The 24,898-nt window shown below is 40.0% G+C and overlaps 1 protein-coding gene across 1 annotated transcript; it reads left to right on the plus strand.

The window, feature by feature from the left end:
- Positions 1-1,312: 1,312 nt before the first annotated feature.
- Positions 1,313-16,301, plus strand: rassf9 (Ras association domain family member 9). Its single transcript, XM_088339341.1, has 2 exons — positions 1,313-1,439; positions 13,237-16,301. Exons 1-2 carry the CDS (start codon positions 1,393-1,395, stop codon positions 14,390-14,392), a joined length of 1,203 nt encoding a protein of 400 aa, XP_088195467.1. The 5' UTR covers positions 1,313-1,392; the 3' UTR covers positions 14,393-16,301.
- Positions 16,302-24,898: the final 8,597 nt, after the last annotated feature.

Raw genomic sequence — 24,898 nt, forward strand, 5'->3', positions numbered from 1 at the left:
AATGAGAGCCACCGGGCTTCTAAGTCTGCCACCCCCTGCTGGTGATTTATGTTTTCATATCGAGAGAAAATAAAAAAAGGACAATAAATAATAGATAACGCTTTGACAGGTTTCACAATCCCCCAAGAGTCTTCTTGAAAAAATATTCGAGGAAAAAACATCCGGTTGCATAATTTCCGGTGTGAAACGCGCTGACTGCTGAACAGTATTCCCGATTTTCCGAGAAAACGATGCACATCAACATCCAATATCTATTATTCCAATATACAATCAATCCAATTCAATGTCCATTAACGTGTTCCTTGCTGGAAGACAATCTCGGTATCGAGTAATCGAATGACTTATTAATCCAATTCTCTCTCTCTTCCTTCTTTCTCTCTCTCCTTTCTCTCTTATTTCTGTCCTTCTCCCTTTCTGTTTTCTTATCTTTCTCTTTCTCTCTTTCTTCTTCTATGTTTCTCTCTCTCTCTCTCTCTCTCCCTCTTTCGCCATCCTTTTCTTTCTCCTTTTTTCTCAACTTCTGTGTCTCTTTCCTTTTCCATTTATTTTCTCTCTTATGTCTCTCCTTTTCCCTTTCTTTTTTATGTTTCGCGTTTCCCTCTTTCTCCTTCTATATGTCTTTATCATTCCTCTCTTTCCCCCTTTCTTCTTTTTTTCTCAATATTTCTCTTTTCTCTCTTTCTCCTCCTATATGTCTTTCTTTCTCTTTTGTTTTTGCTCCCCTCTTTCCTGTCTCTTTCCCTTTCTTTTCTCTCTCTTTTTTCTTTCTCACATTCTTTTTCGGTCTCTTTCTTTTTTTTCCACTTTCTCTCTTTTCTCGCCTTCTCTGTCCCTTTCTCTTCACTCTTTCTTTCTTTCTGTCTTTCTTTCTTTCTCACATTCTTTTTCCATTAGTTTCTTTTTCTCTCTTTATTTCTATTTCTCTCTCTCTCACTCTCTTACTTTCTTTCCCTTCCTTTCTTTTGTCTTTCTTTTCTCTTTAATCTATTTGTCCAGCTCCCTGTAAGAGTTTTCTCTCTACTATATGGCTAAGATGTGTTTGAACCCCCTCCCCCTGCATTACAGCGACATCTAGTTGACAAATATAAAACCCTGACCCTTTAACAACAGCAGTATGTTTTTATCAGAAAAAAAACCCAATCGGCCCGACCTCACCCGCGACTCAATCAGTGCAGTACCCGCGTCGGCCGCAGCAATACGTGGGGGCAGTGTTGCGCACGTAAGGCGTCCCACTGTTCTCCTCCTCCTCCACTCCTCCTTCTCTTATTTTCTCCTCCTCCGCCTCCTCCTCTTTTTAGGAGTTCCTGCCGGGACAGCGAGCAACTTTTTAGCGTCAGTTTCGTGCAACCGAGCGATCTTGCCGGTGCTCGCGAGGAGTTTGGAGCGAGAAGGATGGCCCCGTTCGGGAAAAACTTTCTGAAAGCTCGTCTGAAAAACAGGTACATTGAAAAGAACCGCAGGAGGGAAAGGGAGGGGGTCACTACAATGTCTTTCTGGGGAGGGGGTTGACTGGAAAGTGGAAAGCAGGTCAGGCATGCCAAGTGCTTTCAAGTCTTTGGAATGGAATTGGGAATGCTGTTGAATTCACTTGATCATAAGGCTACCAGGTTGTACTTGCCCAATACACACCACAGGAAATGGTGCCCCACGATTCTAGCGGTTAAGGGATCCAACAAGTGGATAATAATCTGGGGGTTGTTTTGTGTAAGGGTTCGAAGTAAAGTCTTGAAATAGAATTATATTTAAAAGTGAACTTTCTTTGAATAGAACCTCTTCATGATTACTACTCTCCTTAGTTTTAATGTGTTTATTTTATTTGTTTGTTATTCTGCTTATTTTGTTTATATTTATTTGTTCTTATAAAAAACAAGGCACCATCTTAAAAACAGTATAAATGAATTTAAAATGGAACTTTCTGTAAAAGTTAACTCATTTTGAGAATTGTTTTTTTTTATTTATATATTTTATTGTCTTTTTAATCCCTATTTTATACAGATTTGTTTTTATTTTTTTAATGAAAAAGTGACGTTTCTGAGGGAATAACTTCTTTAGAATTATTCATCTCTTTACATTTAATGTGTTTTTTGTTTTTTGTATACTTGTTTTTTTTAGTAGATGAATGTTTTATTTTATTTTGGAGGATTAGGGTCAAAATTCCAAAACATAAGACAAAACCTTTAAATGTGATAATTTTATTGTCCTTATGTTTAAATAAAATTAAACGAAAAATCTTGAAATCCAGTCAATTCGAATTTAAAATGTAACTATCTGTTAAAATAACTTTTAAATCTTTCAATTTTGTTTAGTTTTTTTTATCCCTATTTTAAACATATCTATGTTAAATTTCTTTTATTTTGTAGGGACGTGTAGGTCAATACAATAGTGAAGCGTCCGTGGCAATAACATTTATTTTTACCTCTAATTTGATTTTTTTACTATCCCTATTTTATATAGATTTATCTTGTATTTTTTTTAGATTTGCAAAGAATAAGTTGGGATTTAAAAGTCTTGAAATGAAATTGAACTTAAAAGTAAACTTGCTGTGGACATAACTTGATCATTATTTTTTTAAGCTTTTTATTCGGTCTATTTCTCATGATCGCGATTAATTGTTATTGTTTGACTTCTTCTCAGCTCAAACTGAGCAATGCTAGTAACAAACAATTAAAATCATGAACTGACATGCTAAACTAAAAACAAAATACCAAAATGGAATTTACAATCTATTTATTTAATCTCCTTCAATGTCCGGATCATCATCAGTTTTACCAGAGTTGTTTCCTGAATTCTATCTTCCAGGGAGACTTTCTGTTTTCTCCATCCTCTTATATTCATCTGTGGTTCCATGAATGGAAATAGTGTGATCATGAGATAAGATCTAATCCCTTTTTGTATGTCATTTATTAGGGGCGGGACCATATGCTTTGGTCCCGATTTGATTGTATCACGATACTGAGGTGCCGATTCGATTTATATCACGATTCTCAATATTTGCGATTCGATATGATTGATAATTGCGATTGAAATTTGCAAATCAGTCAGTCCGGAAGCTGACATTTATTTACAGTATATATACTGTAAGTGAGACAATGGAAACATAACATGTATACTGTGCAACCGGTTTACAGCCACAAAACGTTAAGAACTGAAATGACAACATAATCCAAGTGCGGTCCTTTAGTCATCCTATTTACATCTAACACTGTGAAATGATAAAATAAAATCGAGCCTCTAAAACAGGGGTGTCAAACGGGCGTCCCGCGGGCCGGATTCAACCCCCTTAGACAACGCTGAGGGAAGCGCAAGAGAAAAACGAACTGCAGGTTGAAATATGTCCACTTGATGTTGCCGAAGCCAGGCACAAACGCTGTACTTGTATTTCTTTCTCTCTCTCTCTCCCTCACTTCACTCTCGCTCTCTTTCACTGTTATTGTCTCTCTTTTTCTCTTTCCTTGTCTCTTTCTCTCTGTCATTTAACCTTATCTTGCTCTCTTCCTTTTTTCCTTTTCTCTCTTTTCTCTTTTTCTCTCTTTTGGGCGGCAGTAGCTCAGGAGGTAGAGCGATCGTTTTAGGATTAAGGGATCCCAGTTCGAATCCCGGCTTGTCCGTGTTACATGTCGAAGTGTCCTTGGGTAAGACATTGAACCCCCAATTACCCCCAATAAGCAGGTTAGCGCCTTACATGGCTGCACAGATCACGGCCGCTATTGGGAAATGTGAAGCACAATGTAAAGCGCTTTGGGAAGTCATTGACTTGAAAAGCGCTATATAAATGCAGATCATTTCATTTCATTTCATTCTCCCTCTCTTCTTCCCCTTCTCTCTTTTCTTCTCTTTTTCTCTCCTCTTCTCTCTTTCTATTTCTATTTCTCTTTGGATTTCTTTTTTTCCTTCTCACTATTTCTCTTTTCATCTCGTTTGTTTCTTGCATTCTCTCTATTCTTCTTGGTCCCTCTCTCTTTCTCTCTCTCTCTCTCTCTCTCTCTCTCTCTCTCATTTTCTTTCTCTTATTTTTCCTTCTTTCTCTATTTGTCCAACCCTCTCTACTTTTCTCTCCCTCTCTTTCTCTTTTTTTCTCTCTTTTTTTTTCTTTGTAATCGACTAGTCCGGCCCCAGAGAGAATGTTTGTTTTATCGTGTGGTCCCTGAATTAAAATGAGTTTGACGCCCCTGCCTTTACCTGCGGCGCAGGGTTTTAGAAAAAATATGTTGAACTTAAAGGATCTTGATTTTAGTTTGATAGCTTACAATTGTGCTGTTATTTTTGGTCTAGTGGTAGGGTTAGCAACCTAAATCAGCCACATGGAGCCACTAGGGCGGCGCCAAAAAGCAACATGCAGCTTTAGTTCTGCAGGTTGCTGACCCCCGGTACATACAGTATGTCCCTTGTCTATTTTTTTAAAGCATTGAGATGCATACAATGTCTGAAAAGATTCACCCATGCGGCCCCAGCCCCGTAATTACCCGCAAAGTACCCCGGGGCCCTCGTCCTTCCTTTTTTGTGCATCTTGAAAGCAAACACTGCCATCAACGCTTGTTGAATCCGCATCGACAATTTAGTAGAGTGGATCCTTCTTCTTTTTCTTGTCTCATTTTTTTCTGTTTTCCGATGGCGTGGAAAAAAAATGTTGCAAAATCAGCTAGCCGCCCCCGGTGAGACGCGACCAAAAGCCGTCCCTGAGTGGTCTGAAGTGGGCCAACGCAAATCTTGACAAGATGAGAGGGCAGCTCGAGCAGCAGCTGCCTTGGATTGGATTGAATTAAAACGCCAGCGCCTCCAAGGGAATACAAATAAGATTTTCATGAAAAAAAAGAGATCCAAATAGCACTAATTTTCTATGTGGTTGTTTTACAACAAGTTTCAGAGTAGTTCTTCCCAAATAAATTATGATAATCATCATCATATAAATCAGATTTTCATGAAAAAACACAAACCCAAATAGTACTTTATTTATTTACACAAAACGACCCGCTGTTGCCAGGCTGATAGAAGATTGGATTCGGCTGCTCGGAGTGAACGATGGTCAGGAGCAGCAGTACCCAATTTGGCCGAGAGAGACCCCATGAAAGCATGTTTATAGATTTGTTGGGTTTTATTGGGGGATGCCTTGACACAAGACCTAGCCAAAGACGCTCGCGGAGGCCTAAAGTACAACAGAACTTTTTGTGATTAAGGGCTATACAAATAAACATGACTTGACTTGACATTAGGGATTCAGTGTCTTGCCCAAAGGACAGATAAGCACATAAAACACATAGGAGCCGGGAATCGAACCTGCGACCTCTTGATCCCTAGACGAGCGCTTAAATCATGTCAGTTATGTTCACAGATAAGAAGTGCAACTCATCCTGCAGATAAAGATGTTGTTCTATCCACCCCATCAGGAAGCGCCCGCCTGTGCTTGTCTTTTCCGCTACGCAAGCGAACGTTGAAACGCCTTTTTTTCCTTAAAACATCAAAGCCCGGTTCGACCCATGCCTATTTTAAATGTCACCTGAGATCAGTGGTAGGCAAACTACAGTCTGCGGGCCAGGTTTGGCCAGTCAGACCATTTAATCAGGGCTGCCAAACGAAATGTAATAAAACTACAGAGAACCCTCAGTTTTACCGGTTAATGTGGACTAAAACAAGATACCTTCATAAAAGCCCTCAAAGGGTTAAACTTACCTCGAGATGACGTCATTACCGACTGAGAGTCCGTGACTCTCACAAAATAACAATTATAGATCTACAAATAATAACACGCAACACATAATTGCAGTTGAATGATTGGTTTTACTGTTATTACAGAATTTGGAGGGTTTCTTCTTTCTGTGAAAGATAGCAAGTTAGAGAGCTGCCTATTAGCTGCGCACTTGCATTAGGTACCCTCGAATGGAGACAGATCTCTGGGCTGATTCAAATGAAACTTTCCAGGAATGTAGCGGTTTCACATGAGTTGTTGCACCAAGTCATCCGTTTAGTGGTGTTGGCAAGATACTAGGTCTGCAGCAATGGCCTCAAAGAGTTGTTAGCCTAGCCTTAGCAGTAGGCTGGAACAGCAGCACCGCTTTTGCCTTCTTCCAGACGTCGCCCAAGTCATTTCTGGAAATCGATGATAATAATCCACTAAGCACTTGCTGGTGATCACAATTGCGTTGCGTTTTTCTGACTTAGAGTCCGATTTAACCACAATCGGACCGTTAAGAAGCAAATACTAACAGTATGATGTCCCCAGTCACTGAAATACATCATGCCACATATAATAAGAAAGCTTAAACTCTCGGGATTCAAGGTATTTTGAAATATACTCATCATAGAAACCTCACCATCAGTCTTAAACAGGATACCAGAAAACTATAAAGCTGGGATAGCTCCCTAAAGTCTTTTTGCAGCCATCACTTTGATGATAGCACCGAATCATGGTCTCCTTCCATCCACAAGAGTCTAGTGAATCCAACCGAGGTGAAATATTTACTCTTAAACGCACGACAATGCAGGCAGATAAAAAAATCGTCCGAAAAGTATTTCTACATAAATGGATATTCTTTTTGCTAGCTGACTGTTTAACCCCATAATTCCCGTTTACGAATAAACAGACTACTGGGGGCAGCAGTAGCTCAGGAGGTAGTGCGCTCGTCTTGGGATCATGAGATCACAGTTCGAATCCCGGCTCCTCCGTGTTACATGTGGAAGTGTCCTTGGGTAAGACACTGAACCCCTAATGCCCCCAATAAGCAGGTTAGCGCCTTACATGGCTGCACAGCCGCTATTGGGAAATGTGAAGCACACTGTAAAGCGCTTTGGGAAGTCTTGACTTGAAAAACGCTATATAAATACAGATCACTACTGAAATTATTTTCTATTGGCTGTTAACCACTAAACTTTTGATTGACATAATTTTTTGGCCAATTACAGACTTTGTTTTACAGTCCACAAACCTGTATTGCTAAAAAGGACCTGCCTCCTTTACCTCCAAAACAATATGTCCAAGAGTGACCGATTCAAATGATGATTGACACGTTGGTTAGCCACACTAGACCCTGAAATAAGTGTGCGTAACGCCACGAGTGATTCATTTTTACGCGCAAGTGTGCACAACAGTGATAGAGATGCGGAAAGAGAACTCAAACGTTAACAATCATTGAATGTGATGGCTGCAAGAAGACGTCTTTGGTGAGTTACCCCAGCTTTATAGTTTTTGGGTATCTTGTTTCAGACTGATCGTGACTTTTCTCTGATGAGTATATTTTGAAATGGTCATATCTAGAATCCCAAGAGTTTAAGCTTTCCAATGATATGTGGCATGACGTATTTCAGTGATCGGTGACATCGCACCGACACGTATTTGTTTATAGGAATGTTAAGGGGTTGAAATCAGGGGGCTACATTGCAGGATTTTTGCGTATTATGTGGGTTTCTGGTCCCCATAAACCTCGATAAACGAGGGAGTACAGTATAACATGTTCATGTTAATGTCTGCATGTGTATTTATTAATAAGAAAAATTAGATATATCTTTCTTATGCATTGCTGACGTTTCGGGTCGATACTATGTATCTGCAAATACAAAAACAACTCGATCAATCTTTGTTTCCTGAACCCTGCCTTCTGCCAGTGTGGCCCGCGGCTCCAAAAGATCCCCCTCTTCTGAACTATGTTGACGTGATAGCAGATATGAGTGGAAAATAAAGAAGCGGGAAGGGTCAACTTCTGACTTCCTGTCTGGCACAGGAAGTGATGATTGTGCCTGAGGACAAACGCAGGTGCTTCCCCTCCCGTTTATACTAAATTGCGGGCGTTCTATCCCCTTCCTTCTCTGAATTGTGTTTATCCACCTGTGAGTTTATAGTATTAATAAGAACTTTTAAATAACTGACATGATTTATTATTTGTTTTACCAGATTAGCTTGAACATTAGCAATTGCTTAACTATGTACCGTGAGAGCCAATATCAAAACAACCCTTTTGTTTATAGGACTTTTTTTATTTTTATGCTGAAAATATATGACTTAATAAATAGATTTTTAAACAATTGAATGCTTAAAAATATTTTCCCGAAAATCTAAACATATTTATAAATCCCAATTTTTGTGCGTGCGTGTGTGTTCGTATGTGGCTTATAGGCTCCGAAACGGTTTCACCCATTTTTGTGAAAATTTACACAATTGTACTCTAGGCTTTTGTGAGTGTCAAAGCACCCTGAAAAATACCAACAGAATCAATAAACGTATGCTATCGTGTACAAGCAGCCCTGGAGGTGCATGCGGCCGTGCGGCTACTTGGCACTCCCTAGTGGCTCCCTGGCGCTATTTCAACTAACCACGGCCCCAACAACGCCGCCCAAATAGAAAGCCCAGCGACACCAAGCTTGGTAATACTGGGCCATTATGCTTTTATAAAAAAAAATGTGTACTGTGAGTACAACATTTATCACTAAAGTATTGCATTGTTTAAAATAAAAGAATAATACCAAACTAAATTGTCCTTACTCTCACAACATGATTTTGTTTTCCCTGCAAAAAATTAAGTGCGGAATTGGCTCAATTCTCTTTTTTGAAATTCTCAAAATTTTAAAAAGTTTTTGTCTGAAAAATCTGCAAATAAGATTAAAAAAAAATGGTATTTACTATCAAAAAAAAGTAATTGTGAAAAAAAAAAAAAAACAAAACATAAATACATCAACAAGGCATTTGTTTTAAAAACATGAAAAGTAATTCTGGAAAAAATATGAAAAATCTGTAAACAAATAAGGGATTTATTCTCAAATTATGAAAAGCATTCGAGGAGGGAAATGTATGAAATATTTGTCAATAAAAAAAACAAGGTTTTTATTTTCAAAAACCTTAAAAATAAGAAGTATAAAAATGTGGGCGGAAAAAAGAAAAGAAACTGAAATTTGTATCTTATACTTGTATTATAAAGCTAATTCTAAATAAAAACCTGAGGTTTTGTACAAAAATAGCAAGTTTAAAACTATTTTAAACTTTTGAGATTCAGAATATTTTTATTTTCTTTAAACCAAAAACTCTGAAAATACTCCAAATATTTTTTTGAAAAAGGAATGTACTTGTTTTTTAAAGTGATATTAATATTAGTAATAATTTATAGTAATAGTATGGTCAAATTCTTTGAAATTTAAACCACACAAATCAAAGTCAATTATAATTAAAAATTACAAAAAGGAGAATTAAGATCAGCATAGTAACGATAGGATGTTGCACACGTTAAAGAAAACTGGAATTTTGTTATCTGGTGCTAAAGATCATGTTATAATAAAGAAAACCTCTACCGGTGCCCCATTTTGGTGCACTCCCTTTGACAAAACGATTGCATTCTCTTGTAAAACAAGAATCAATCCCCTTGGTTTAATTTCCCACAAGGACGTGAATGCAAAGTGACGCGCGCGTTTTCAGGGGAAGTGTCGAACAAGTGGCCAGGAATGTGGCAGGCGTGCAAAAAAAAAGGGGGGAGTTCATGGTTACTCGGACCCTCGGAGCAAATAGCTGAGTGACGTATTCCACAAACAAATCCTCCTAAACCAACCGGGAGCGTGACTTTGAACTCCGAGGATCTTGCACTTCCGGAGGAGGATTTGACGGAAAGAAAAACAACGTCATTAAGGTCGGAGATGAAAGTTGTCTAATCTTATGAGAAAAAAATCAAAGACGCTGTTGTTTCAGTGATGAAGATTAGTTCTGTTGACGTTTCAAAAGGAAGGCGGGTGTCTTATTGAACAACTTCGGGTTAAATAATCTACATGCAGGGAAAACCATTTGATTTTTATGGGGAAAAAATATCTATTTGAATCACCATAAACATAGTCGTAAGAAGATGTGTGTATGTTTATAGAACAGGGGTCTCCAAGGTGATGGTCGCGGGCACCAGGGTGCATCTTTTTCCAACAAAACGCTGTGTCTTTTAAAGAACAAAATTTGTTTTTTTTTCATAGATATAATAGTATTGTTTGAAGAAAAACGGTGTCATGTTTACACCCAAGGACAATTGTTTATTTTCTTTTCTTTTATCGTCATTCTTTGTAACCATGCACACAGAACGAAATGTCGATACACCTGACCCGTATAGTTAAACTGTAGCGAGCCGATGCAGCCGCAGCCAAACAGGACGCAGCCATTATAAAACCCAACTTGTTGTGTTGGGAGTCATTAGGTGACCAAACCCCCCAATTCCAACCCTTAATCCCAAGCGCCTAGCAGGGAGGCAATGAGTACCAATGTTGTAAATCTTAGGTCTGACTCGGCCGAGGCTTGAACCAGCGACCTCCTAGCCTCGGAGCGGGCGCCCTACCATCTAGGCTACTGAGCTGGTAGAAAAATTGAACAATTCTTGTCAAGCCACGTCAAGTCATGTTTACTTGTGACGCCCTTAATCTCAAGGACTCTCAAAGGGCTGCACAGACCACACATTATTACAAACTACAGACCATTATTACAGCATCCCCTGATCCAAAACCTACATGAGGTCAAGGAAACACTAAAAAACCTCAACATGAGGAAAATGAAAAATGAAATGAAATGAAATGATCTGCATTTATATAGCGCTTTTCAAGTCAATGACTTCCCAAAGCGCTTTACAATGTGCTCCACATTTCCCAATAGCGGCCTTGCAGCCATGTAAGGCGCTAACCTGCTTATTGGGGGTATTAGGGGTTCAGTGTTTTACCCAAGGACACTTCGACATGTAACACGGACGAGGCGGGATTCGAACTGGGATCCTTTGATCCCAAGACGAGCGCTCTACCTCCTGAGCTACTGCCGCCCCCAATGAAGAAACCTTGTTTCTTGAGTTTTTTTTAACTCTGAGGAAAAGTATGTATTTTTTCAACAAAAAAGGAGTTTTTTATACAAATTTTTCACATAAAAAAACAATGATTTTTATGACAAAATATAAATAACTTTTTAAAAACTGTCTTTAAGGAAAACCACGTGGGATGTCAACTTTTAACACCAGACACTTACTTTTCCCACCCTGTTGTGTCTTGTTAAAGCTCGCTCGTAAAGTTGTGACACAGTCTCGTTCACACGAGCAATAAAAAAGTCTTTCCTGCTCGAAGCGCTGTGTTTACGTTGCCCCTGGATTTCACCCGACTCATAAAATGGGATTACCTGACATAGCTATGACATTAACCGCATCGACACAAAACGTTTCCCCTGTCATGCCGCGACTAAACATGGCGCGCAAATCCAATCGGAACGTCTGCAAACCTCCTCATTTGATTCGATTACCTGCTTCTGTGACTTGGACGGCCGTGCCATTTAAAGTCACGTGTATTAGCCACGCTACATTAGTGCCGGACTATTAGCCACATATGAGGAAATATACCTTTGAAAAAAATTAACAGTGAGTGGTTAAGGGTCCGGATAAAAAGGAAATAAGGGTTACATAGCAATAGTGGACGAGTAACAGTCTAATAGGATGATGATAATGACACTTTATGAGAATGGTATAATGAAGAAACATCATCTGATATTTTTAACCCTACAGAGAAACAGAAATTACTTGAAAAACTGAAGATGAACGTTAAAAGAAATATATCCATAGAACTCAACAACAGAGTTTTTCTAGGATGGTGTAGACGTATACTACATGTACTGTAGTCTAGTAGCATTTATTATGAATTGCTACTTTCAATGCAAAATTCAAACTAATGTCTGCAACCTTAAGCGAAAGAACGAAGTTTGGTCTGATGTCTAGAAACCAAGAGACGAAGGTGCAAACTGAAACTGATAATTGGCTGATAGCACATAAATGTAAACAAGCTGAAAACGGAGATTGTGGCATCTTGCTGACCTATACAACGTCTCAAAAAACGAACTGAAACTTTAAGGATTGGTTGATAACACAAACATGTGCGAACGTAAACAAGCAGAAAACCGAAGTTTCGGTTTCCTGTTGACCTATACAACGCCTCAAACATTTATAAAATCTTGCTTTAAAATGCCATAGAGAGACTATTACTAAGATTTTCCAATTGAAGACTTGTAATGCGGGGCCCAAAAAAACTTCTCAAGAAGAAGTTCATCTTCTGCATTTACCAACATTCTCCTCACCCGAAATTCAACGAACACGCGAAGGACAACATAGGAATTCACAATCCTTCTTCAATAGTCAGATACGACATGAATCCGTTCTGAGGGAGGTATCGCAAAGTGAAATTGCTATATAGCGGGGTATAGACAACTATGGTAAGAGGTAGCTAATTCCCGGATAAAAACAATAGAATAACTTAATAGTATCTGTGTTTATATATTAAGATCAAGATTTGGGTTTATTGGCCAATCAAAATGATAATTTTACATGAATAATGACAAGTTACCCATGGAAAATCAACATTTAAGTGAGGCTTGTAGCATGTTCGCATTAGCATTTATTATTGTCTTTTCATTGAGGCACCAAAAACAAAAATAATCCAGTCACCAGTTTATTAAAAAACGGAGTACAAACCCCTGAATACGGCATTAATTTGTTCTGAGTTGGGGATCGCCAGGTGAAATTGCTATATGGCGAAGGATAGAAACCTATGGTAATTAGCTACTGTGTTTCAAACCCCTGGTAATTCAGGTAAAAACAAAAAAATACAATAAAATGGTAGATAATGAACACTATTTATGGGTGATGTATGTGTCTATGATCAAATATCATTATAAATAATTTCACATTTGTATTTACCTTGGGTGTGACGTGTCTTGAGCTAGTTGATTGGATGCAGTAAGAAGGAGAAAACAGCGACTGCAGATTAAAAATGAAACAGGTTTTAAAAACTTCCACTTGCCAGGATTGTCACGCTCTTAGAAAATGTATTTGCTTTAATCGTCTCCTTATTTTTAATACTAGTTCTAATTATGATGTGTTTGCTTCTCACTTTAGCAGCCTTGGAAGCCTTGGGCACAAATAGAATACAGTACAAAAAATTCAATATTTTATCACCAACATGCAAAGTATTTTCGAAGCATATAAGAGTCTGAAATGAATGAAGAGAAAGGCATTGTGAGAGGTAGTTCAGCCAGTAACACATCTGCATTTTTATGATTGCGTGATGCAAACAGATGGCACGCTAGCATTTTGAGTTACGTCGACCAATAGTAGACAAGAATCTTGAAGACATGAACAATGTTTGGACACAAAAAAATAGTTGATCGCGTATAATGCGAAAATGCACAAAGAAAAAAAATTCTTTTGACACCGTAAAGTGAGAATGTCTACTCTATCTTCATCTTTCTTTTCCTGTCTTAATCAGGACAAAAGACGGAGAACCGATTGCTGGGAAGGAGATCCAAGTTACAGTGTGCAATGAGGAGAAAATAGTCTGCGGCGTGACGAAGCACACCACCTGTGCCGACATGATTCAGGCATTACTAGAAGATCACCGAGCCGTCCCGGAGAGCAAGCGACTCCTGCACGGAGATACGAAAGACTTCAGTTTGGTGGAGCGCTACAAGGGTTTCGAGAGGGTTTTGCCACCCCTTACAAGGATCCTGAGGTTGTGGTACGCGTGGGGGGACCAGCGACCCTTCATCCGGTTCGTCCTTGTTAAAAACAGTGATGTTGTACCACAACGTGCTATGAGGCCCACCAAGTATCGGAGTAGATACACCAGAAACCCTCAGGCTCTTCCTGCGGAGAAGGAAAAGCGCGTTGTAAGAAAGGCCTTTCGGAAGCTGGAGAAACTCCACAATAAGAGCAAGACCTCCGCCAAAACTGAGGATATTGATCGCATGGTGCACCTCATTCTCAACCAGGACCAAACCATCCGGGAGCAGATCCAGCACATGGAGGATCTGGAGGTGGAGTTACAGCAACTTCAAGGAAAAGAAGACGAATCTGCGGAATTGGAAGCTGGTAGTTTGAACTCAGAGGAGCTAGACGAACTTCTGCGAGCCAGTGAAAACCTCCAGCAGTTGGAGCTTCAAGTCCAAAGGCAGCATGTACTTATAGCGCAGCTCTGTGGCGACATAGACGCTGAGCAGAGGATAGCGACCAGCGAGGAACAGGAAGAAGCTAGGGCTGCTCCCTGGACACCAACCGAGGCCGACGAGTCACTCCTGGCAGAGCTAGAAAGGATGCAAGCAGAGGTGAGACGAAGTTACCTGACTGGCGTGTCCCTTCTCAGCCAAGCGGCAGAGGTAGACAAGCAGATCCGTTGTTCTGAGGCCAACTGGCTCTCCAGAGATCAGGAGTGCTGGCAGTTGAGCGCCGAGCTCAGAATGCTGCAAATGAGCGACGCTGCCCAGGAGACATCGAACACTAACCAGAAGGTGCAAAATGAGGCCTCAGTGGTCAAACACGCGGACGCGACGGACACGGACTCAGACACTGGATTCAGCTCCACCCACAGTCAGGATTCTCTATCACACAGACTGGAATTTGTTCCACCCCGGGACACAGATGTGTGAACACTATCAGGATTCGGAAAGACATCTGGTCACAGATGTGAAGATGCACAGACATTGATTTCATACATGAAAATGGTATCAGATACAAAGATATCTAAAGATGTCAGGATACAAATATCTGAACAGACTTAAAATGGACTTCTGAAGGATGTTATGACCCAAAAGTCTGGAGTCGTCTGGATTTGGGTTTAAATGAATATTGTTTTACCACACAACACCTAGCAGACTCATAAAGTTTCTCTCTACCACTGGACATGGACTTTTTGAGAATATTTGGACACATAACGGAAAGCACCAGGACATTCAGATCGAGAAATGTCTGAAAACAGACATCTATAGGACATAGATCAAATCTCTGAAACGGTCTTGAACACTTAGTCCCACGGAATACGACATGAATCCATTCTAAAGTGGGGATCGAAAGGTGAAAATACCATAGAGCAGGGGAGAAAACAGTTGGTAATTAGCTAACACATTCTCCAAGTAAAAACATTGAAATGACAAAATAGTATATATTAAGTACTACTTTTGTGTAAAAAAATGTGCATACAAATTAAATAAAGATAACCTTGCTTTAATCACCTCTTCATAGTCCAGAATTGTCATAAATAATGCCATGTAACTTAGTGAGGGGAGCAGTTTTTGTGCCCTTTTTGTATTCTTTGATCATCGCAAGCTTCGTTTCCTTGGTTATCATGTTTTTGCATCACTGCAAACCTTAGCAAGCCATAGCAAATAAATACAGTATAATAAATACATTGAAGTCTTAACAAAGCACAAAACATTCTAAACTGAATGAAGAAACGGAAATACATTGTGGGAGATATTTCAGCAAATAGAATATCTGCATTTTCATGATGCTGTGATGCAAACTTAGAGTAGACTAGCATCTTATATCACATTAGCCGACAGGCATTTTAAAGACATCACCCGTGATTTGCACAAACACCGCAGTTTTTGCTTACAGGTGTTTGTGCATGCCAAATAATTATTTGTTGATATAGTGGAAAAATGCCATAAAGAGGGAGCAAAACATATTTTTCCACAGCTCTAAGTGAAAGTAACTCAAGGCACGGATGTTGTATCCTAGGAGGGTATTGTTTTAGAGAAGCACATAAGTAGTCAAAACTACTGAACACCGATATTTACTTTAGGTCGCACATTTTTGATTAAGGTTAGAATATTAATGTCTAAAAGTGTCTGGACAAAGCATATCATGCATAGCTTTCTAGAACAATATTTCCACTGGAAACAGACCAGCTCTGCAAAGGATTTTTGAAAGGAACTAGTAAATAGCTCAAATGCGCCAGCCTGTTTTTTGTCCATCCTTTGTGTCTTTACTGTACCATGTTCCAAGTTTTTTTCCCCAAATATTTTTAGCATTAAAACTATGCTATACTCTTGACCTTGGTAAAACACTTAAACTCTGCACTGGGTAACTGTCAAGTACAAGAACATGCATGCAAAAAATCTTCTATCCATCACTAAAACAAAAAAGTCTTTCTGCTGTGATTCACTGTCTTTGGTTGTACATACATTTTTAAACACACACTCATGTCATGTCAGTCTTGTAGGAGTATTCTTCAAAAACAACTGAAACCCGCAAATAAAACAGAGAGGTTGAATTTATTCAAATTGTTGAAAGCCATACCACACTTAATAATCCCCTTTAAAATTGTTTTATATTAAAACTCATTGAAACACAATGTAAAATATATCACATATGTAGTATACTTTTGTTTATTATTGCCATGATTGTACATATACTGTATGTGATGTTTATGTCTACATTGAATCCGTAGATTGTTAGCTACAAATGTAATAGTGCTTGTATTTTATATTTATTTATACCACAATTTGAATGCACACAATGAAAATGATTTTTGTTTTATACATAATAAATACATGAGAACGTGAAACGGGTTACATTTGGTGTGGAATATTTTGTGCATTTTTTTAAAAGGAGCTTTTGAGGAAAGAAGTAAGTAGTCAAGTCATGTTTATTTGTATATCTCTTAATCACAGGGAGTCTCGAAGGGCTGCACAGACCACATATTATTGCAAACTATTATAGCAACATCCCCTGATCTAAAACCTACATGAGGGCAAGGGAAAACTCAAAAACCTCAACATGAGGAAAATGAAGAAACCTTGAGAAGGGACTGCACATGAGGTTATCCACCTTCCAGGATCACCAGGCAACGGATGTTGAAATAAAAAATAATATACAGATATGTCAGCGTGAAATATAGGTCATTAATAAGCTTTACAATAGAAGTGGTTTTAAGCCTAGATTTAAACACTTCCACTGATGTTGCAGATCAAATCTGAGAGGGCAGAGCATTTCAAAGTACAGGGGACCGAATAGAGAACGCTCTTGAACCTGCAGATCTCTTCTTGGCTCTTGAGATCAGTAGACCAGCCTTTTCAGAGCAAAGGCTCCGGTCCTGGAACATAAGGGGGAATTAAATCTGAAAGATATGCAGGAGTAATCCCATGCATGATTTTGTATAATACCAAGAGAACCTTAAAATCACATCTTAAGCTAACAGGGAGCCAATGCAGGTTAGTTTAGATTGAGGTAATGTGATCAAACATTCTTGTCTTAGTTAAAAACCTCGCTGAAGCTTTTGGTACCAGCTGCAAGCTCTTGATTTTCTAGAGAATTAAGTTCATTTCTAGCTAAACTCTTGTAAATCAGTGCACAATACTTCTTTAATTATAATAAAAATGTCAGACATAAACAACTGTTTTCACCACAACGGCGCATGGTTGACATTCATAGAGTATTCAACGCTTGTTTTTCAGTGTCAGAAAATGTCAAAACTTGTGAGGTGAATACTGTGTTCGAAGTCAATCACATAGATATGTTGTCTGACTCTTACTAATGGAATGTGAGGTTGGGGAACGTGAGTGTTAGCTTCATTTGCGCATCAAAATCTTCCGTGTCCACTGCACCACAGGGGTCCGCCCCTCCCAGGAGACCGTAACCGAGAGCTGGTACACGTCTCACCTCGCAAGGGCAGTCTGATTTTGGTCAGCCACAAGGCAAGAGGGATGTCCTAACAAGAGAAAAAGCTGGACCAAGGCACAGGCCGGTCCTGGCCAGGTCTTAGCTAAACAGGCAGCCAGCGAGCCTTGCCAGGTCGGCAGCCAAGCTTGATCAAGCTAGTGGCCAAACCGGAGGGACAAAGCCAGCGACCTCATAGAGGCCTCAGGCCACCAGCAGTCAAATTCTCCTTCAACACTGCATCCTGTGGTCATCGTCCCAACCGGCTCTCAAGCCTGCCAGGATTCCTCATCGCTCTCCAGCCAAGGACATAAAGACGAGGCCTTCATCTTTATCTACGCAGAACTTCGCATGTCGTTGTTGCTAGGTATTGGTATTGGTGTGACGTAAAAAGAGGGAACTCTAATTTGATAATCCAGTTAATGTTGTTGTCTAACGAAATGGTGCCAGTTTAGTTTCTCAACTTCAAGTTTTGCTCTGTTTTATTTTCTTATTATTGTTTTATGTTCTATTCAAGCTTCTTCAGTAGATGATTAGTAAAAGAAAAGTCCTTAAATCCAAGAGTCCGTGTGTCTTGATTAAAGTATATTCAACGATCAAAAAGGTACAAAGAATTCACCTAAAGTGTGTGTAGCCACCCTTTAGACCAGGGTTTCGAGTACCTATGGCTCACGAGCCATATACGGCTCTTTCTATGAGTACCTGTGGCTCAGGGACAAATTTGATTGCATGGAAATTTTCTCCATCTCGTTCAAAACTTGAGCCATTAATCCAGGGGTGTCAAACTCATTTTAAGTCAGGGGCCACACAATAGAACAGACATTCTGTCTGGGGCCGGACTAGTAGAATAAAGAGAAAGAAAAAAGAGATAAAGAAATAAGAGAAAGAGGGAGGGAAAAGGAGAGGGCGGGACAAAGACAGAAAAAGAGAAAGAGGGAGAGAGCGTGAGAAACAAAAGAGATAAAAAGTCATGAGAGAGGGGAAAGAAAGGGAGAGGAAGAAAAAAATCCAAAGAGAAAGAGAAAGACAGAGGGAGAGAAAAGAGAAAACAAAGCGCGAAGGGTGTGAAGAGAGAAAAAGAAAAGAGAAAAAGAGAGACACCGATAGTGAAAGAGACAGAGTGGGAGAAAAGGACAGAGAGAGACAAAGAAACAAAGAGCAACCTAGGAAGAGAAAAAGAGAGACACCGATAGTGAAAGAGACAGAGTGGGAGAAAAGGACAGAGAGAGACAAAGAAACAAAGAGCAACCTAGGAAGAGAAAAAGAGAGACACAGAGAGTGAAAGAGACAGAGAAAAAGTGGGAGAAAAGGGGTGGAAAAGAGAAAGAGAGAGAGAGAAAAAAAGAGAGAGAGAGAAATAAATACAAGTACAGAGTCTTTGTGAGAGGCACCTGGCTTTGGCAACATCAAGTTGACCTATTTCAACCTGCAGCTTGTTTTTCTCTTGCGCTTCTCTGAGTGTTGTCTCGCGGGCCGGATTCAATCCCTTAGCGGGCCTGAGCTGGCCCGCGGGCCGCCTCTTTGACACCTGTGCATTAATCCTATTCAGATACACGCAAAGCCAAAACAAAGCTGAATCACAATGAAGTACTTCGCAGAATATATAGGGCACGTTTTTCACTACAATTTACAGTCAAGGTGTCACCAAAAAAAAAAAAAAAAAAAACTCGTTTTGGCTGTACAATGCTAAAGAATCCTTTATATAAAAGCTCACTATATAATCTGTGTTCAGAGTTCAGATACCTTATGATGAATCCACAGAACAAACTGTAAATACGGCAAAACACCGGAAGAGAATTGAAAGTTATTTGATTGGGTGAGTGGGAGGGATGGGTGGAGCTATGCAAAAAGTGCAAGCACTCCCTCCCATCTCTCGCCCTACGACATCTGCGCCAAAGGTAAGCACATCAGGCTCCCTGTTTGCAGAATGTTGTGACGTTTTTACAAAATAACTGCTTGCATCTGGTTTTGAAACCAATGTGTATGAAAAAAAAGGGTCAAAATGAGTTTAACCGATCTTGAATATTTGCATGAAAGAGACAAATTTAAAGTGGTATCCAAAGACATGCATTTCAGGTGAATTGGCCGGTCCAAATTGTCCCTAGGTGTGAATGAGCGAATGAGTTGTCTGTCCCTGTGTGCCCTGCGATTGGCTGGCAACCAGTTCAGGGTGTCCCCTGCCCACTGCCCGATGATTGCTGGGATGGCCCCCCCGCGACCCTACTGAGGATAAGCGGTACGGCTAATGAGATGAGATGAGATGAGATGTTTGTTGATTTTTGGACACGGGCTCTGTCATTATTCTTTTTTTATAATTTGTATCAAATCATCAAAAATGAATGTGCTAAAGACTGAGCTTTTGTCTGGGGCGCGGGTTTAGCAATTTAGTAAATTTGTCTCATAATATATGATGTGGCTCTTTCCCAAAATAAAGTTAATATATTTTGCTCTTATGGCTCTTTGAGTCAAAAAGGTTCCCGACCCCTTCTTTAGACTACAAAACAAGGTTTTTCATCGGTTTTCCTGACATAATGATCCAAAAATTACAAAAAGGCATGTAGAGTTTTCAAAAGAATAAACTCGGCTCTTTAATTCAAGTGGTCAATAAATTGTTTTTTATCTACCACCGATTTTCGCTCCACATTTAAAAAGTGTCCGACTCAACACCCTACTTTCGGCTTTCTAATACGGCCTTTAAAAAGATGTATTTACAGTCTGTATACAATCAAACCTTTACTCAGGCGCTGATAGAGAAAGAAGACTAAAAAAAGACATTGTGTGTCTACAAATTGTCATCTGGAATAGGCAGCACAAATAGAGACATATGTGACATGTCCTGAAAGATTTGCGGCGTGATTGTATGCCCACTGTGCCAGGGTGTAATGGGCAGTATGAAAGGGGCTCACAGATAGTTGAATACTTTTATTGTTACTGGAAGTGCCATAAAAATCCCATTTATGGCTTTCATTTTTCACATGACCTATTCAAGTTGAAGATTTTTCATACTTTTCTTTCGTGCTGCTTGTATGTCAGAATGAAACTTTAATGTGAATTTATTAATACTGCTAGTTTCTATCTAAAGCTACCTTGTGTCAACACAGTCAACTAATTAACTATGTGATTGAGTGCTGTTGTTGCAGTCTGGAATCGTTTGGAAAAGTGTTTGGGGTTTTTTTCTGGGTCTCTGTGAAAAAGGCTAATATATAGGGCGGAACATATAATCAGAAAGAATGGTCTCCAGGGCAAGAAAAGAGGTCTCTTCCCGTCAAACATACAACTGACAGACTGTCTCTTTGTATTCTACATGGAAGGGCCATGCTGGGGGGTTAGGGTATCTATTTCACGCATACGATTTTTTTCCCTTCCGCCCTTTACTTCTCCTTCCACTATCTCTTCCTTGCAACCAAATCACGTCTCCCAGTTTGAGATTTTACTGGGCTCTCTTTGCTTTTATTCGGTAGACGTGGAGAAAGCCTTGGCGTGGAGAGTCATTTGCTAACAGATTTGCACCGATGAGTTGGTAAAAGGAGGGCATCCCTCTTTATTGTAAGAAAGCAATTTAGAGAGTGGCAGGCTTGCATCAGGTGTCCTTGAATGGAGACAGATTTTTGTAATTATTAAATGGTAAATGGTCTGCATTTATGTAGCACTTTTCAAGTCAATGAAGTCCTCCCAAAGCACTTACCCATTCACACACACACTCACACACCAATAGCGGCCATGCAGCCATGCAAGGCGCCTACCTGCTTATTGAGGGTTTTAGGGAATCAGTGTCTTGCCCAAGGGCATTCTCACCCGAACAAGTTTGCCATAGGGTTGATTCGTTCAATTACTCATTTATGAAGTAGTAATAGTAGTAATTAATAGTAATAGAATAGAATAGAATAGAATAGAATATACCTTTATTGTCATTGTTACAAATGGGCTAACATATTGTGACAACGAAATTGGGCATGACACTCCAGTTTTACACATAGTGAGGGTATGAGCAAGAAGATAAAGGAACAGAGAAGATAATGTTATAAAACAATGGGAATAAGGCTATAGTTATAATTTACATGGTATTTACACAACAATGTCAGCATGTGGGATGTTACATACAGGGTTGTCGTGATAACGTTGTATCGTAACGGTTGTGCAATATTGCATTTGGTGCAAAGTCATCATGGTGCAAAAATAGTCCGCATATACATTGGTGCAAGCATAGACATCATAGTGCAAAAAAAAGGAAATGGTCAGACATTGTGCAATTTGAGCATTAAACGTAGTGCAGTCGACATGTGCAAGAACAAGACTTGAGTAACATTATATTCGTATGAGGTAGTGTTGGCACGAGTTTTCAGTTTTTGTGCGGTGTCTGTTGAGCAGTGAACAAACATAGTGCAGACAGCATGTACGTGAGTACCATTTTACATACGTGTGAGGTATTTTTTTTTTTTTTTTTTTGCAACAGTTTTCAGTTGTTTGTGCGGTGTCTGTTTAGGGTGGTAATGGCTGTGGGGAAGAAACTGTCTCTGAGTCTGTTCGTTTTTGCTTTGTGTGACCTGTAGCGCTTGCCGGAAGGCAGCAGGTCGAAGAGATGGTGGCCGGGGTGAGAAAAGTCCTTGACGATGTTTTCTGCTCTGCTGAGGTAGCGAGAGCAGGCAATGTCCTCCAGACTGGGCAGAGAGCAGCCGACGATTCTCTGGGCTGTTTTTATGATCCTCTGGAGCTTTTTCCTGTCTGCTGCTGTGCACCCCGCATACCACACCGTGATGCAGTATGTTAGGATGCTCTCCACTGTGGCTTTGTAGAAAGACACCTGCAGCTGCTGTTTTAGGTTATTTTTCCTGAGCAATCTCAGGAAGTGCAGTCGCTGCTGGGCCTTCCCTACCACCGCTCTGGTGTTTGCAGACCAGGAGAGGTCGTCGGAGATGTGCACGCCCAGAAATTTGAACGAGTGGACTCTCTCTACGCAGTCTCCTTTTATGATGAGTGGTGCTGGATTCCTGCCATTCCTTCTGAAATCTAGAATCAGTTCTTTTGTTTTTGTTGTGTTCAATATGAGGTGGTTTTCCGAGCACCACGTTGAAAGTGACTCAACCTCATCCCTGTATGCCGCCTCGTCCCCTTCAGAGATGAGGCCGATCAAGGTGGTATCGTCAGCAAACTTAATAATAGTGTTTGTGGGGTGGGTCGGTGAGCAGTCGGAGCTGTAGAGGGTGAAAAGCAGGGGGCTCAGTGCACAACCTTGGGGGGAGCCAGTGTTCAGTGTTAGGGTGGGAGAGACGTGGGTACCGAGTTTCACCGACTGTGGGCGGTTGGAGAGGAAGTCCATTATCCAGTGGCAGATGGAGGGAGAGAGTCCTAGGTGTGCAAGTTTCTCCACCAGGATCTCCGCCATACCCGATATCTGGACCCCCCACCAGGTTGCCTACAGGGCAAACCGCTCCACTGACGACGACGCCATAAACACAGCACTTCACACCGTGCTGAAACACCTGGACCACCGGGGGAGCTACGTCAGAATGCTCTTCCTGGACTTCAGCTCAGCCTTCAACACCATTATCCCGGAGGTCCAGTGTGAGTAGTAGTAGTTAATAGTAATAGTAGTATACATTTCAGCTAGTTTATTATCTACTGTTTTTCAAACTTTGATCAAACTGTCAAAATGACTAAATTAGTAAACAAGCTAACTCAGTTATGTCTTGTTGTTTAACATGAAAATAAAATTACTTTACCTTATCTCGTTAACCTACAAGTTCTTGACAATAACGAAGAGTATTGAACTAATAACCGTTTTTTTTTTCTCTGATTATTTTAAGCCTTTATAGGAAGAAAAAGGCAGTGGAGAATCTAACAAAGTTTAAAGCGATGCTGTTGTGAAATATTTCTCTTGCATATTATAAGTGGTGTCGTAACTTCTAAATATTCTTCTTGCTGAAATGATCATTGCAGCTTTTGTTGTGCGTGCAAGCATGTGAAATATTTAAAAGCGGTCATCTTATTGGGGATTTGGGTTGCATTTGGACTGTATTTGAAACAGTCCTTTTCTTAATTTCACTATTTTCATCATAGAATAAAAGAAAACCGCGACCACGAGTGTGATATCATTCTTCTCACCCCTCATCGCCCCTGTCTCAGTCCGTCCAGCGGGGCCAGAACACCAATGATAAAAGTAAGATAAAATCAGATAGGCGCGGTGGAAACATATTTGAACTCATTTGGGCATTGTTAACAAATACTTGTTTTTAATTCTTTTTTTTCTGATAGACAAAACAACAGGCAATCGTAGATGGGTTTTTTTACTCCCCGTTGCTAAGAAAAAATAGATAATAAAAACTTGAAAACACATACTTAATCAATTTTAAACTCTATAAAGACACCTCAATCGACACACACCCCACCTTCAAGTCTTTTAAAAACGGCCTTCTTTTAACTGAATGTGTGTTCCTATGAAACCGAGAGCATAGTTTTTGACCTCTGCTTCCATTTTTTAGGCTAAACTATCAAAACTCAAAGATGAGGTAGCACCCTGGCTCTTTTTCTAAATAACGGGATTCTATTCAATCGGTAATTTGACGGCAGTGTTCCTGTTTTTTTGTTGTCCGCTGCATAAAAACGTCCAATTACGACGGCAGCTGCGCCTCGGTGTCACATCTTAGTTCAAGCTCCACAAGCTGAGGCGCGTCCGACACGGTGGAGGGCCTCACGGATAATTGGCAGCACATCCAACAAGCGTGAATCATTTCATCAAACGGCCCAAGAGGCAATACAACGCCACTAAAGTACCACGACGCCTACATGTGTGTGCGTGTTAGCGGTGGCATATTTAAAGCTAGGAAATCAGACGGATAAATCTCCCTTACCTGGAGGCTACAAGTGTTGTGTCACTTCTGAAGACCTCCAACAATGCCAGACCAAACATTGAGGTATCAGTGACGCCCTGTTTTCAGAAAACTGAAAGTAAATTGAGTTAGCTAATATGCTAATCCGCCTTACTGTATTAATGACAAAAGAGCTCATTTCCATCCATCCATTACAGTGAAGAAAATAAGTATTTGAACATCCTGTTATTTTGCTATTAATCATGGAGCGGCCATCATGGGTGCATGTCCATTGTGAGAGAGATTAAAATAAAAATAAAAATCCAGAAATCACAATGCATAATTTTTTAACAATTTATTTGTGTGATACAGCTGCAAATAAGTATTTGAAAACCAGTGTATCATCTCGAATTCTGACCCTGAAAGACCTGTTATATGAGCTGTTTTTTGGAGCGGTATCCCACAAATAAATTGTTAAAAGAAATCATGCATTGGGATTTCTGGGTTTTTCTTTTTCACGGTGGAAATGCACCCACAATGGAAATTTCACCCCCCTTCCATGATTTCCAAATTGGAGGAATAGAAAAATAGCAGGGTGTTCAAGCACTTATTTTTTCACTGTATATGCACCGCTTATTCTCAGTAGGGCCGCGGGGGTGCTGGAGCCCAACCTAGCTATCTTGGGACAGT

The sequence above is a fragment of the Urocampus carinirostris genome, chromosome 7 (genome assembly GCF_059441175.1).
Source record: "Urocampus carinirostris isolate Australia breed hairy pipefish chromosome 7, RoL_Ucar_1.0, whole genome shotgun sequence".
Lineage (NCBI taxonomy): Eukaryota > Metazoa > Chordata > Actinopteri > Syngnathiformes > Syngnathidae > Urocampus > Urocampus carinirostris.

Bases quoted from the DNA above. Each gene is read 5' to 3' on its own strand.
- rassf9 (XM_088339341.1), top strand. From the start codon at position 1,393: ATGGCCCCGTTCGGGAAAAACTTTCTGAAAGCTCGTCTGAAAAACAG. The intron at 1,440-13,236 runs GTACATTGAAAA...TGTCTTAATCAG, and splicing joins AAAGCTCGTCTGAAAAACAG to GACAAAAGACGGAGAACCGA.